This window comes from Monodelphis domestica, chromosome 5 (assembly GCF_027887165.1).
Source record: "Monodelphis domestica isolate mMonDom1 chromosome 5, mMonDom1.pri, whole genome shotgun sequence".
In the NCBI taxonomy this organism is placed as follows: Eukaryota; Metazoa; Chordata; class Mammalia; order Didelphimorphia; family Didelphidae; genus Monodelphis; species Monodelphis domestica.
This window is the reverse complement of record NC_077231.1, coordinates 89,556,062-89,571,785: the sequence shown is the minus strand read 5'-3', so window position 1 is coordinate 89,571,785 and position 15,724 is coordinate 89,556,062. Positions and strand designations below refer to the sequence as shown.

General features: G+C 40.7%; 1 protein-coding gene across 1 annotated transcript in view; it reads right to left on the bottom strand.

Annotated features, from left to right (window-relative positions):
- Window positions 1–8,199: 8,199 nt before the first annotated feature.
- DRAM1 (DNA damage regulated autophagy modulator 1) overlaps window positions 8,200–15,724 on the bottom strand; it is a 48,111-nt gene continuing 40,586 nt past the window's right edge. The window contains exons 5-7 of the mRNA XM_001373321.4: window positions 15,624–15,682; window positions 12,781–12,873; window positions 8,200–10,781 (exon numbers count right to left, since the gene is read on the bottom strand). Coding sequence (XP_001373358.1) covers window positions 10,737–10,781; window positions 12,781–12,873; window positions 15,624–15,682 — 197 coding nt within the window. The 3' untranslated portion in view covers window positions 8,200–10,736. The remainder of the gene's footprint in view (window positions 10,782–12,780; window positions 12,874–15,623; window positions 15,683–15,724) is intronic.

The window sequence follows — 15,724 nt, the reverse complement described above, 5'->3', positions numbered from 1 at the left end:
TAAAGGCCAGAGCCACTTGGAATCAGGAATGACTTGAATCCATATCCTACTTCATTTAATTGTTTTCAATTGTGTCCAGCTCTTTATGATTCCATTTGGTATTTTCTCAGCAAAGATACTGGAGTGGTTTGCCATTTCCTTTTCCAGCTCATTTTACAGATATTGAAACTGAGGCAGACAGGATTAAGTGACTTGCTCAGGGTCACACAACTAGGATGTATCTGGGCACAGATTTGAATTCAGGTTTTCCTGACTCCGGGCCCAGTGCTCCTAGCTGCCCCTGCTTTAGATCCTTACTAATTATGACCCTAGGAAGTCACATGCAACATAGGGATGATGCCTGTAATATTTTAGGATGCTTGTACCTGCCGTTAACTATTGATTGAGGGTATGATGCTCTTCCAGACATAATAGGAGATACAGGGAAACATGACCCACAGTCAATGGCCTCCAAGAACTTGAGTCTAATTGAAAAGACAAAAGTGATAGCACCAAGTAGTGAGAGTGAACCCCAGTAAAATCAAAGCCATAGTCTAGATAAAGCCAAACATTCCTCACATGAGGCCCCTAAAACCACTCCTTTCCACCCTTCCTTGCTGCATGTTCTTCCAAGTAACTACTGATACAGGGAATTCTATGAGAATCTAGGTTAGATGGTTACATAATGACAAATTGCTTTATCAGCCTATAGAAAACTCTGTCTAGATTCAATGAGGTAAACTAAGTCTATTGTAAAAGAATAATAAATTTTCAAAATTCATTGTGTATGCAAAAAGCTTCCCTAATCCCTGAGTCTACACCATTTTCTCTATAAAATACTAGCTATGATCAATAATTGCCATCGACCCTCCTGAGTCTGTCTGCATTCTTACCACTCAGGACCCCCAACCAGGTGGTCCCCAGTGGTCCTGACAAAAAGTAAACATCAGATACAAAATCAGCAGTCCAGGCAAAGGTGGTCATAGACTCAGCCATGAACCTGGAGAAAAAGAGACAAAGATAATTCTGGCCCTGAGGGCGGGCTGGCATACCTGGGCACCCCTAGCACATGCTCTATATATGCCTATGGGTCCTCAGATCATAGATGAGAGCTGGAGGATACCTCAGAGACCATCCAGTTCAATCCTCATATTTTACAGAGAAAGAAACTGAAACCCAGGGAATGACTTGCTCAAGGTCACCCAGCTAGTATCCGAAGCAGCATTTTAACCCAGATATGAAATGTTAAAAGGAATTTAGAGGAGTTTATGACCCTCTCCTCACCTCATATAATGGAATGGTCAGCAGATGATTTCCATGTGGGTGACAAAACACAGAGGTATCACTAAGGATTTGTCTCCAAATAGCCTTTCATAATTCACTGAAAAACAGAAAATAAAAAGTATTACCCCCTCCCACCCCCAAGGTGAAGGGAGAGAAGACTAAAGAGAAAGTGTCTGAGGCAGGATTTGAACTCAAATCTTGACTCCAGGTTCAGCACCCTATCCACTGTACCACTCATAAGAACTATAAATCCCACCTTCTACATGAAGTCTCTCATTATTTCCTTCCTCCCAGCGGCTGCTAGTGCCTTACCCTATTTATTCCCTAGCATATTTTATTACCTTCCAGGTTAAATTATAAACCCTAGCACAGAAATAATTTCATTTTTTGTTTTTACAATAACTGCCTACCACAATGCCTAGTACACAGTAGGCACTTAATGCTTCCCGATTAATGGATGAATTGATTGATGAGAGTAGACACCAGATACAGGGTAGGAGAACTTCAGACTGAATCTAAGCTCTGGTAAGAGAAAGTGCCTTCTGTGTGCCAAGCATTGTGTTAAGCACTTTACAACCTAAGTGACCTTGGCTAAATGCTTCACCTTGGCCTCAGGGAACTTGGGACTGAATCTCAGCTCTGCTCCTTACTTGCATGACCTTGGATAAGTCACTTCTCTCCAGATCTGTTTCTTCAACTACACAAAATGTTTGGACTCTGTGACCCAAATGTCCTGTCCAGTTCTACATCTCTGATTCTATTCTATTCTCCTCAGTCTCCTAACTCTTCCCCTTCCCTCTCTTTGGCTTAGTAGCTGACCTTACTTCATATTTTACTGAAAAGACTGAGGCCATCTGTTGTGAACTCTTAGGGCTCAAGTGTGAGTACCCAGCAGTGGGGGAGGGAAGGGAAGGGAAGGAAGTTTTTTCCTGATAGCAACTAGGCAGCTACATTAATAAATGCTTGCTGATTGATTGGTGTGGGTATCCTGGTCAAGGTTAGGTTATAACTGCCCTGGAGAGACTGGGAACTTGAATAGCCCCAGAGGGGGCCAGAGAGGCTATTTGTAAATGAGGGATTGGGGAGGAGTGGTTGGATTGAAGACAGTTTCTGAAAGGGGCCATCACATCTTTCCAGCCTCATATTAGTGGATCACACCCCCTTGCAGTCAGGCCATCGCCCCCACTTTGGAGACTGGTGATCTAAGGTATCATTACACTAGATCCACTCTTTCTCATTATGCACCTACAGAAGTAGACACATCACTTATGGAGCTAGAACATTCACCCTGTTGAGGCTCTTCAAATCCTCTGTACTACCGGCATGAAAGAGCTCAGGTCATTGTGGGGTTCGCTGCTGCCTTCTCTCCAAATTGACATCCGATGCCCAACTTGACTATAGCTCTCCATTCCATTCCACGAAGACATGTTTTTCTTCTTCATCATGAATTGCATCACAGTTGGCTTAGCATGACCTGGCTGGGTGGTGAAGTCAGTCAAAATAACTGTCTCAAGTGAAGATGAGACTAATCCATTGGAGGCACATGACCTTTGACTTCGCTGGCTTGATCTAGGCTAGGTCAGGGGACTCCAGTGTCATGACCAGAGAGACTTGCTAACTCTACTCAATCCTGGCCAACCGTCTCTAATTCCTTTTCTCCACACCATGTCAACAACTCTCTAATTATTTAATCAGTCCCCAGACCCGCCCTTTTCCCTTTCTTGGCCAGAAAAGCCCAGGTTTTCTCAGCTAGTTCAAGGTGGACCTTACCTGGAATCAAGTCTCCAAATGCAGTGAAGTGGAAGGATAAACCTTTCCAATAAAGCCTTTTGAGGGAACATTAAAAGAAAACGGTGGCATTGAAAAGTATTAATAGGAAATGACAGACTGAGCTAAGCTTTGAATTAATTCTAATACACATGTTAAAGGTTACATTAACATCTGTCAAAGCTTTGGCCAACTTTAAAGGTATCACTCTTCATCTTAAATCAGATACCTCCTTTGATATCATTTACTTAGGGCTGACCTTAAGCAATAGAATTGTTGAATTAATGGAGTTAGTTTCCCAAGCCCCCATTGGTTCACAGTTCTCTACTGCCTAATCCCAAATCAAGCCTGCCTACCATATTCCCCTGATCTTTATGCATATTTTTCAGTATTAAAACTTAATCCTACATAAAATATATAGCTCTCTATAGTTTTCAAAGCACTTTACCAATATGATCTCCTTTGATCCTCATAAAACCCTGGGACAATATGGAGGTGTCATTATTATCCCCTCTACGGATGAGGAAATTGAAAATGGAAGAGATTCAGTGAGGGGCTCAGAGTCAGAGAGTTAGGAAGGGTCTAAAGCAGGTTTTGATCTTGCCTCCAAGTTTGCCACTAAGTTATTATTAGCTAAATTAATAAACCATCCTAATATGAGTATGGATAATGATGGATTAGGACAGTGATGGCAAACCTTTTAGAGAATGAGTGCCCAAACTGCACCCCTCATGCAGCATGTGAGTCCCACCTTACTCCAGACAGGGTAGGGAGGAAATGCTCCCATTGGGCTGCTGGGCAGAGGGCCAGGTAATGTGAGAAATGTCCTCAAGTACATGTAGAGGGGGAAAGGGAGTAGCCCCCTCTGGCACGTGTGCCATAACTTCATCAAAACAGGGTTAGGATGTTGCCCTTCTATAAAGCTCAATAAACATTACCCCAAGACCAGACTTCTGATACCCTAAAACATCTGAGCCCTGGTGAATTGGGAGAGGGTAGGTTTTTGAGCAGGAAGAAGTCCCTACCATGGGACCTTAAACAACATGGGAAACCCTTCAGGAGGGATTTCCACATTACCCTCAGTGCCTTGTAATTGATTCATTTTTCCACCCCAAAGCAAAGGAACATTTTGATTTGCTGATAATATCTATAAGCATCCACTTTCAGATCTAGTTGTCCTAGAATCAAGTGATAAATCGATCTCCCTTCCCCCACTTTGGCTATAAATCAGCATTATATTTCTTCAGTTAATCTTTTTTAAGGCATCTTTATTTCCACTGGCTCTCTTTCCCTCACCTCTGATCCCTTTTCTTGTTATCCTTTTCCCTTTGGGATTTGCTTATTGGTTCCTTTTTCCCTCCTGGTTTTATCTAGTTATATAGTTCTCTACCCCCCTTTTTTTTCCTTCTCAGTCAAACAGAATTCCCCTTCTCCTCTCCTTCAAGTATTCATTAGTTTTAGTAGTCCTATTCATTCGTTTTTGAAATTTAATTTTTTGCACCCCTTTTCAAAAAAGAATTTCTCACTCTCTTCATTATTAATATTCTCTTTCTATCTACCTTAGAGCCTCATCCTCTGATTTATGGCCTCAAGAATCATCTGATCTCTCTCTTTTCTCTGTATTCCTCATGTAATCAAAACTTCCAATTCCATTCTAGGCTCTCCCCTCTAGGTAGTTTCTGCTACTGCCTTGTAGAGCTGCCCTATGAATTCCTTTTTCTTTCATTGTGCCTCAATCCCAGAACAATGCCAGTTACTGCAGGTGTTGAAGAGGACAGTCCCATGCTCCTGATACTACAGCCCATTACTAGTATATAACCTTCACTGGTTACCCCCCCCCCAACCAACATTTTACTCAAAATCTTCTTGGGTCCATGCTGTCCCACTTCCTCAGGTGCCATTTGCCCCCAGGGGTTCCAATTCCCCCATTCTCAATAAAGGATATGTAGGTTTTACAGACTGCAAATCCCTCAGGTCACACCCAGTGTAAGGTCCTCATCTTCCTTCAGAGACCATCTATTTCTGTTCACCCTACTAGTTTCAAAGGATTCCTGGGGTCTGACACAGTCATCTCATGGTTAGTTTGCTCACATAAACTTTACTGTAGTATACATGGAGATAGGGGGCAACTAAGTGGATCAGTGGATAGAGAGCCAGGCTTAGAGGTAAGTCCGGGTTCAAATCTGGCCTCAGACACTTCCTAGCTGTGTGGCTGTCTGTAACTGGATTTAAATGTCTGGACAAGATATTTAACTCCAACTGCCCAGTCCTTACCACTCTTCTGCCTTGGAACCCATACACAGTATTGATTCTAAGGACTTAAAAAAAGTATACATGGAAATTGGCAGGTTTTATATAGCTCTAGGCATCCAAGGCTCTTTCCTAGTGTGTGCTTGCCCTGCTCATCCCTGAAACCCAAGGATATCCCAGCTAGGGCTGAGAGATTGCTCTCTACAAATGATTGTTGTTTAGTTGTTTTTCAGCCTTGTTCAACTCTTTATGACATCATTTAGGATTTTCTTGGCAAAGACACTAGAGTGGTTCATTCTAGTGCCCTTCTCTAGTTCACTTTACAGATGGGGAAACTAAGGCAAACAAGGTTAAATGACTCACCCCAGGGTCACACAGCTAATAAATATCTTGAGACTAGATTTGAACTGAGAGATATGAATCTTCCTGTCTCCAGGCCTGGCACTCTATCCACTGTACCATCTAGCTTTCTAAATGGGATTTTGTGTTCAAGCTGAGGGTCCTGTCCTCAGTGCTCAAGGGGAACAGTGCTCAAATAAGGTCTCTAGCAAAGGATTATGTGCAAGAAAACTTGTCCCAAAGTCACCTTGGCCTAGGTGGTATTTATCTTTAAAGCATAAGCCTTCTTGGACCCAAGCCCAACAAACCACTTCCTGGCCAGTTCCATGCCAAGCCAAGCATGCATACCCTTCCCTCCCTCCCTCTCTCTTTCTAATTTAGATCTGAGAAGAGTAATCAAATCAACATTACCATTCCCAGAAAGGATGTGTTCTATAAGCAAAATCACTACCCTGCTGACCTCCTTGACCATCACTTCCTTGTATGAGCCATCTATTCCTATTAGAATGCAGACTCCTTTTAAGGCAGATTTTTTTTCCTTTTTTTATATTTATATTGCCACTATTTAACATAGTTCCTGGAATATAATAAGTACTAAATAAATGCCTTACTATTCATTCATTTGAGAGTACCTTCCTTCATCCTGGGCTCAAGCACCAGGCACATTCCCAAGGCTGAGATGACAAGAATGCCTCAGGAAATTGTAATGAATGGCTCTTGGACTGACCTTCTCCCTTAAGTGTTAAAAGGGAGTTTCCTAAAGTCACATAGCTAGTAAGTGATAGAAGTAAGACAAAAACTGAAGGATCCTGACTCCCAGATTAGAGGCATATCAATACAATAATGTTTTGGCACATGAAGCCTAAGCTTTGGGAGTCAGGAAGACCTGGATTTGAATTCTTCAGGCTTCAGGCTAGGTGTCCCTGGACAAGTCATTTCCTTGGACCTCAGCATCCTCATATGTAAAATAAGGGGGTTAGATTCAATAATCTTAAGGTCTCATCCAGCTCTATGTTTATGGTTGATCCTATGATCTTAACCCATATTTCTTTGATTCCACTATTCTGTCTCTCAGCTCTTCCACCTAAAAAGGGGAAATGATACCTGTCTTATGTTCCTCACAGAGGTGTTATGAGGATCAAATAAGAATGTAGACGTAGTTACTGCTTTGCAACAACATAAAAATGCCATCTAAATGTATTTACTTACCGGTATGATCTTGGTTGGGACACAGGTCACTTAATCTCCCTGGCTCTCAACTTCCTAATCTTGAAAGTGAGGGAATTGGAGATGATGGCCCTTGAGGATCCTTTAGCTCTAGAATTATGAGCCTATGACCAAAGTATTTTTATTTTCTGAAGCATGCCTCCTCCTGCTCATCTGAAAAGGACTCTGGGTGAGGAATGGGACACATATTTTTAGAAAAGTCTATTTTTAAAAATGTGTTTCACTTCACAATAACTTTCTCATAAGCTAAGGTCCTGTTGAGTGGTGGCTTGGGATGGAGATTCATTGGAATGTGATTAAGATGTGAAAAAATGGAGCAGCTAGGTGGCACCAGTGGGTTGAGAGCCATGCCTAATCATGGGAGATCCTGAGTGCAAATGTGAGCTCAAACTTTCTACCAGAGTGAACCTGGGCAAGTCATTTAACCTCCACTGCCTAGCCCTTACCATTATCCTGCTACGAACCAACACACAGTATTAAATCTTAGATGGAAGGTAGGGACTTTTTTTAAAATGTGAAAAAAGATCAATTGAACATTTTTTAATTGACTGGTTGTCAGAATATACATTTTATTTCTTATGAAATCAAACTACTTAGAAATTTCAACTTCTCTAAAGGAGAAAAGGGACATATTATAAGGACTTAGAAAATTTGTTACCTCATGTCAACTCTTCATGATCCCATGGACCATACTATTCATGGGGTTTCCTTGGCAAAGATACTGCAGTGGTTTGCCATTTCTTTCCCCAGTGGATTGAGAAAAACAGGGTCTAAATGATTTGCCCGGGGCTACACAGCTAATATGTTTCTGAACCCAGATTTGTACTTAGGTCTTCCGGACTTCAGGCCCAGCACTCTACTGAGCCATCTAGCTTCCCCAATTTAGAAAATATAAGGATTCTAATTCTAGCCATCATTAGTATTCAGTGAGAGGAAGCATAGCACAGTAGATGAGATGGAAGACCTGGGTTTAAATCTTGCTTCTGACATATACTGGCTGTGTGATCTTGGGCAAGTCACTTAAACTTTCAGTGCCCCTAAGTGACTATCTAAAATTATAGACTGAAGAGAGGGGATTGATCTGCATTGGTAGAGAGTGTTTGCTTAGCCAAGAGATCTCTATACTAAAAAAATCCCAGGTCTAGTCCCCTTCACTATCATTAGACTATGAACTCCTCTAGAACAGAGTCTTTGTTTTTTTGTCTTCTTCTTGCATCCCTAGTATTTGCAAGCCCTTAAATGCTTATTGATTGATTAAATGACCCACTATTCAATTCATTCTTCTGCCATTCCTTAGTGAGAGTTGTTTCTAATAGACCAATTGTCTTCACACAGACAGCATTTACACTGAAGTAGACACAGACACAACAGACAGAGGAATATTTCTTTTATTTAAATGTATCAGGCCATGAGGTATCAAAAAAGAAGCATGACTTCATGGGTATTGAAAATTCCATAAAGGTATGGACAAGACTAGCTTTGGGTTACATTTGGCAGAACTGCCCCCAATGCCAAGATGCGCCATTTTTACCTAGGTCATATAATAACTCAATATAACACAGAAAAGTTCAGTTTCTGCTATAACTTTCTACGTTGGAGGGAATTGCTCCAAAATGGTGAAACCCACATGAAGTACAAATGTTTACAGTACACAAAGGAAATATACAATATACACTCAAGTTGGCTATCAAAAACTAGTAGAATATGAAAATTAAAGAGTTAAACCCCATTATAAGGTATCTCACTTAGCGTAAGTCCTATATAAATAAGTAAAGTGTTCATCTTTCTCATTATAATGGGAAAAAAACTTAAACTAGGAGTTCATCCCACACTTCAATGACACTTGAAGATCTTACAGTATTATTGCCCATTGTAATGAATGTTGAAATGGCTACAGTTCCCATGTGGGGGGAGACAAAGTAGTTATTTATGATTTATATGAATGCCTGACTTGGATCTGAGTCCCCTTAGCCAAGTGATATCAAATAATCAATCATATAATCTCAGAGTTAGAAAGGACCTCATAAGGCATTTTGTTCAGCCCATCAATCAACAGAGTATTTATTGAGTCTCTATTCTTTGCTCACCATTTTCCAGATTCCCACCAAGATTAAAAAAAAAAAAAACTGATCAGGCTGCCCTTGCTGCATGTCCTGAGAACTCAACTAACTGGCACCCGACATTTGGCCTTCTTTTTCCAATCATGGGTGTCCATAACTGATAAATGGATCTCATCTTTTTCATCATGGTCTCCAAACCAACCTTACAAGGCAAGTCGTCCTCTTCTACTTTGTGGTGTTTCTTCACTAATGAATTTCCTTTGGGTTGGAGGAGGTCGAGAAAATATAGAGCAAGTAAAGGAACGTGTGTGTGTGTGTGTGTGTGTGTGTGTGTGTGTGTGTGTGAGAGAGAGAGAGAGAGAGAGAGAGAGAGAGACAGAGAGACAGAGAGACAGAGAGACAGAGACAGAGAGAAAGAGACAGAAACAGAAACAGAGACAGAGTGAGAGAGAGAGCACTGAGGCATGGATTTATGGAGCCCTTTGATTACCTTGGGATTTCTGTAGACTTTTTTCTCTAGCATTCATCCTAGGCATAACAGAAACAAAAAAGAGACCAAAGACTACATAAACATATCCTTGGAAAAAATGTTTGCCTCTACCTCCATCCTGCCCCTCATCTCTCTCTTTATATATGTATGTATGTATATGAGGGTATAAAATAAAAAGTACTGAGTAATATTCTTTTGTTACACTGCAATTAGTGATGATATTTCTAAAAACTTAAAGGCTTTTCCCATTTTTTTAGAGTTTTATTCTTAATAGAAATCTCACCCTTTCCTTCCCCTACTCATTTGAAAAAGTGCTAGATATAAAACCATTAGAAAAGTTCTGCTTCATTCGTTCGTTTCCCTCATTTCCCATCCCCATCTTAACTTGGTTCCATTGCTGATTTATAATTTCAGTTTTAAATTCCTAAGTTCTTACACAGCCTCTTTGTCCTGGGTGAGGAGGATTCTTGGTACAATGAGTCTTGCCCCCCAGTGGCCACCGTTAGGGCCAAAGGCTGAAATCCCTTACTGAATTTTTAGGATTTCAGAGCTATGGTCTTGGAGGGACACTTAAAGTTAATACCCACACATGGAATTAGTACCTCTCACTGAAGCATTTACTATCAAGTTATCTGAAAATATGAGGAGTTCCTTGGCTGAGAGGTATCAAACTCACAGCTTCAAAATTCCTGATGGATCACAGATTGAAATGAAATTGGAAAATATGTAACAAACTAAGTAAAAATAAAATACAAAATAGACCATGTAAATTTGTGGTTTTCTAAGTCAATCCCTAACCTGTAGGACTCCATTTCTACTTGATTTTGGCACCACTAGCCCATTCAGTGTTGTTAATATGTTTACCAAGATCTTTTTAGATATGACATAATTGAAAATATTACTATGACTATCTGGATTTTATAAATGTCCTCGTTGTAAAATTGGGCAATCTATTCTTTAAAAAAATAAAAGTTAATAGAAAAGAATGAAATATTTGTCCTCTTCTAAAGCTTTAAACAGCTTCCTAAGATTGGTATAAAAATAGAGCACTCTCACTTTTTGAAATAAGGAGTCTTTTTGTGCATTATGTTTATGTTCGTATATATTTTAAAATGTCTTCTTAGAAAAATATGGAATATTTCTACAACCTTCTAGTCTAGCTTTCTGGAAATACACCTTTGGGACAAGTACAAATACAGGGATTTGCAGGGAGGAATTCAAGTCCTAGACTTTGTGCAGGGCCCTTGGATCAGGTCAACATTGAAGCCTGATTTCTCTGCCATCACTGGTTGGTTTCCAAGTTCACAAGATGCACTGACTAAAAGAGAAGTCTTCTTTCTTTAGCAGTCATCATTTATTTCAGTGGATATCCTTAAAGTGACATTCTATAATAAGAGAGAAAGAAGGATATCAGAGATCATAGGCCTGACCAACTGAAGAAAGTCATGTGAACTCTCTCCATTTCTTGGTCCACTTCCATCATTTATTGAACCTTCCTCTTTTCAAAAGCTAACTCAAGGGCAGCTAGGTGGCTCACTGGATGGAGTGCCAGGCCTGGTGTAAGGAAGACAAGACCTAAGCTCAGATCTGGCCTCAGACACCTCCTAGCTGTGGGAAGTCACTTAATCCCATTTGCCTAGCCCGTGCTGCTCTTCTGTCTTAGAGTTATTACTAAAATAGAAACAAAGGGTTAAAAAAAGCCTAGCTCAATAGTCTTGTATAACATCTATCTGGATAATAAATATTGATGACATTCTTTCCCTCAAGGAGCTTGTAATTCAATTCAAGCATCTATCATCTATCTTATCTAACCATCCATCTATATATCCACCTATCTTTCCTTTCTTCTACCTTGTCAATCGTTCTATCCATTCATCATTCTATATATTATTCTATTTGTTCATCTACAGATCTATCTTCTATCATTCTATCTCTCTATCCTTTTGGTGATTCATCCATCCATCCATATATTTATTCCTCTAACCAGTCTTCTAGCTTTCTATCCATCTACTCATCTATCTACCCAGGATACCTGGGGTCCTGATTAATTGGTTTAAGAAACTTCTAGTGAGGAAATTCCCTCTACCAATGCAGGTTGTTACCCACTTTGGAACTCAGGAGTTTTAGGGAGTTGAGTCACAAAGCCAGTACATTTCAGAGATGGTCAGTGAACCAAGTCTTTTTGATTCCAAGGCCAACTCTCTATCCAACCTTCCATATTGAGTGGAACATTCATTTAAGTGTCTATTATGCACAAGCTAGGTGCTAAGTAGATAAAGACAAAACAAAAATTAGTTCCAACCCTCAAGAAACTTGCTGTCTACTGAAGAGAACACATTTACACAGAGAAATTAAAAAGACTTTTAAAAATGTTAAACTCTTACTTTCCATTTTAGAATCAATACTGTGTATTGGTTTCAAGGCAGGAAAGTGGTAAGGGCTAGGCAATAGGGGTTTAGTGACTTGCCCAGGGTCACAAAGTTAGAAAGTGTCTGAGGCCATATTTGAACCCAGGATCTTCCCTCTCTGGGCCTGACTCTCAATGCACTGAGCCACCTAGCTGCACCCCCCCCCAATTAATTTGATTAGGAAAAGAACAATTTGAGGGATTGGGAAAGGCTCCTGAGATAGCACCATAATTGAGTCTCTGAAGGAAGGCAGAAATCCTAATTCTAGGAGGTGGGAGTGAATCCATGCCTGGCATGCAGAACAACCCCTGCAAAGGGATGGAGTTAAGAGACAGAATGTCAGGTTGGCACAGAAGTGAAATAAATAGTTCAGCTCTGAATATAGGGTTTATATAGAAGATAATATGAAATAAGGTAGAGAGATAAAGTAGAAAGATTGAAGAAGGCTTCTTGTGGAAGGTGAGATTGTAACTGGGAGTGCACTTTGACCACAAATAGGTTGGCTGCAGTGTAGGGATAGGAAGGGAGAGATAAAATAAGACTGAAAAAGGAAGAGTGGTACCAGTTTGTAGAAGGAATTTAAACTCTAATTGGTAAGTAAGAGAAAGCCATTGAAAATTTTTGAACAAAGGAGTGATAGGTCCAGACTGATTTCTACTAAAGACTACTCAGGCAGGATGAATTGGGAGAGGGGAGACAGGCAGGGAAAACAAACTGGGAAGCTACTGGTAATTAGTACCTGTTCTAGGGAGGTAGAATTGTGAAGAGTGGGCAGCTAGGAGCGATGTTGCAAAAGTGAGATCAGCTTGACTTATGAGTGTATGGGATACCAGGACACAGAAACACTAAAGACAATTCCATGGGGAAAGTCATTTGAAAATGCAGAAAGAAAATATCCCTTATTTGAATCTATTTGAAAATTTCTCCAGGTTTCTACCGGTCAGTTTATAGCTTCTGAGGGGTGACAAATACCCACCTGAAAGTCCTGGATAAAAGTCAGGAAGAAGAAAATGAAGCCAAAAGCCACTGTCCATTCACAGATTGCGCTTACTACATGATATATATAATCCTGATGGGCACGAGAAACATGAGAAAAATGAGATTTGCTTTTCCAGGTGATGCTAAGAACCATTTTCCTTAAGATTCTATGATTCTAGGACCCTCAATTTTCAAAAATATGTTCATTTAAACTTTCTTGAAGCCCTGGGATTACAGGAGGGATAAATGTCTTCAGAATACTTTGAGCCCAATCTTCTAATTTTATGGATGAGGAAATTGAGGCCCAATGAGGGATTTCATCCAGTGAAATGAAGTAACTGTCCTAAGGTCATCTAAGTAGTAAATCTTACTAGGATTTGAACCTAGGTCCTCTGGATTCAAAGTCAGTACTCTTTGGAGGAGGAGTTCTGAAACACTCTCCAGTTTTAGAGAAAGAATCAACTAGTGGTTTTCTTTCTGAGCATGGCATTCTGACATGGGGAGGCTCTGTATAGTTTTATTTGCTACCCCTTCCATCAACCAAATTGATCTTTTTTTTTAACTCTTACCTTCTGTCTTAGAACTAAGGCAGAAGAGTGGTAAGGACTAGGCAATGGGGGTTTAGTGACTTACCCAGGGTCACACAGCTAGGAAGTGTCTGAGGTCACATTTGAACCCAGGACCTCCTGTCTCTGGGCTTGGCTCTCAATGCACTGAGTCACCTAGCTGCCCCCCAAATTGGTCTTTACAAAACAAAATTTCCAGCCACCACCCTCCCTTTACCCCTATCTCACACCCAACTTTTTGGTCTACTAGCAAGTCTAATTTTTAATTGGTCCTCTGTTGGAGAGAAAAACTTGATACCTCTTTGACAACATTCATAGGAGCATAGATTCAGAACTAAAACTTTAGAGTGCAACATCCACATTTTACAGATGAGAAAACTGAGTCCTAGTGAAATTAATTCACTTATGCAATGTATGAAGGTATGTTATGGTATTTCAAATCTAGAACTGAATGAGATCTTGGAGCCCATCTAGTTCAACCCTTTCATTTTACATATGAGGAAAGCTAGTCTCAGAAAAGCTAAGGGACTTGTCATGGAGTAAGTAGAAGGGTAAGGATTTGAAAGGAGCTTGCTGCTAATCTTTAATTAAAATGGAATATTTGCTGCCACTCACTGGGCAACTCTGATCAGGTGACATCACCCACCTGGGCCTCAGTTTCCTCATTTATATAATGAGTGGGTTGGGGGCAGTCAGGAGACTTGGGTTCAAATCTGGCCTCAAATACTTCCTAGCTCTATGACTGTGGACAGATCTCTTAACCCCAATTACCTAGTCTTTACTACTTTTCTGCTTTAGAATCGGTACATAGAATCAATTCTAAAACAGAAGGTAAGGCTTTCCTTTTAAAAAAAAAATGAGTGGGTTGGCCAAGATGGCCTCTAAAGTTTTATCCAACCTTAGCAGTATGATTCTATCATCCCATATGGCTGAAAGTTTTCAAATAGCCAATGATTTTTAAAAACAACTGGTTGAATTTAAACAACAAGCCACTAATTAGACCGTTTGTTTCATTTCAACAGAGGTAACTGCCTGAAGAAAAATCCTTCTCCAGCCTCCAGCTGTCCCTTTATTGTTAATAGATTCCTATGGCAGCATGGAAATCTGCCCCATTTATGGTGAAAGGACGCCCTCCAGTGTCCATTATGATTTAAAAACAAACCCCCCCAAACATTTGGAGCTTTCCGACTCAAAACTAGCCGGAAGAATGATCCATTGGTGAAAGGTAGAAGGAAGTGTATCCCTCTGAATTTAGATCAGACCTCACCGCAAAACTAAGCAGCTTGCCTTTTGGATCTCGGTTTAGTGGACAAAAAAGATATTTCTCAAAGAAATACTGCTTGGGCCATCTTTCCTTTCCCAGCTGATGCTCCCATCTAGAGTGGTCTGCAGGCATCTACCACCCTGCTGGCCAACACTGAGATGCTCTCCAGGTGCGTGATGTCCTTTCTAAAAGGCGGCCCCCAGAACTGAATGCAAAACTCCCAAAGTCATCTGACTAGGGCAGAGGAGAGTGAGAGTCTCACTTCCTCATTCGGCATGTGATATCTTTCTTAATACAGCCCAAGATTGCCTGAGGTTGGGAGGCTTCCTCTGTCATACTAATGGCTCCCATTGAGCTTATAAGACAATACATTTGACCAAATTCCTGGTTTACTTTATTCTCTTACTCCCGAGCCCTCTCTGACTCTCTCCTGGTATCAAAGACAAACTCCTCTACATTATGGACTTCCAAAGTCAGAAGGCAGCAGTGAAAATCTGCTCAGTTGAAGTCAGGACCTCTACCTGCCAGACAGCTCCTTGCTCTATCTTTTTCGTTTGTTTTGGCTGATTCATCATCATCATAATCATGAATATCCCTAAAGACTCTGTCTTGGAAGGTCGACCGTTGGCAATTTCGTCATTTCCCATGATTCAATTGTCATTTCCATGCAAACTACTCTTCAATCTTTATACCTAGTCTATTACCTTGAGTCAAAAGATCTGAATTCAAATGCTATCTCTGGTGCTTTCTACATGTATGACCTTACTATGTGTATGGTGTAGCATCTCTGTGCCTTAGTGTCCTCAAAATAACATGATGGGTTTGGGACTGGATGGTCTCTGGGGCTCCTTCCAATTCTAAATCAACAGTCCTCTGGGATCTACTGGGTTCTTTCATGCTTCTCTCATCAATGGCCCAACAGCCCTGGAGACTCAACCCCAAACTCTTCCCCCACCCAAAGGGAGGTCAGTCCCCACCCAACTCAGGGTCATACCCCAAGGAAAAGGTTACCTTTTCATCTGGATTCCATTCCAGCTTTGTTATAGAAATTAGTGAGGCACAGGCAATCACTGAGAAAATCAAGAGTAAAGGAAACAACAGTCTGGCAGAAA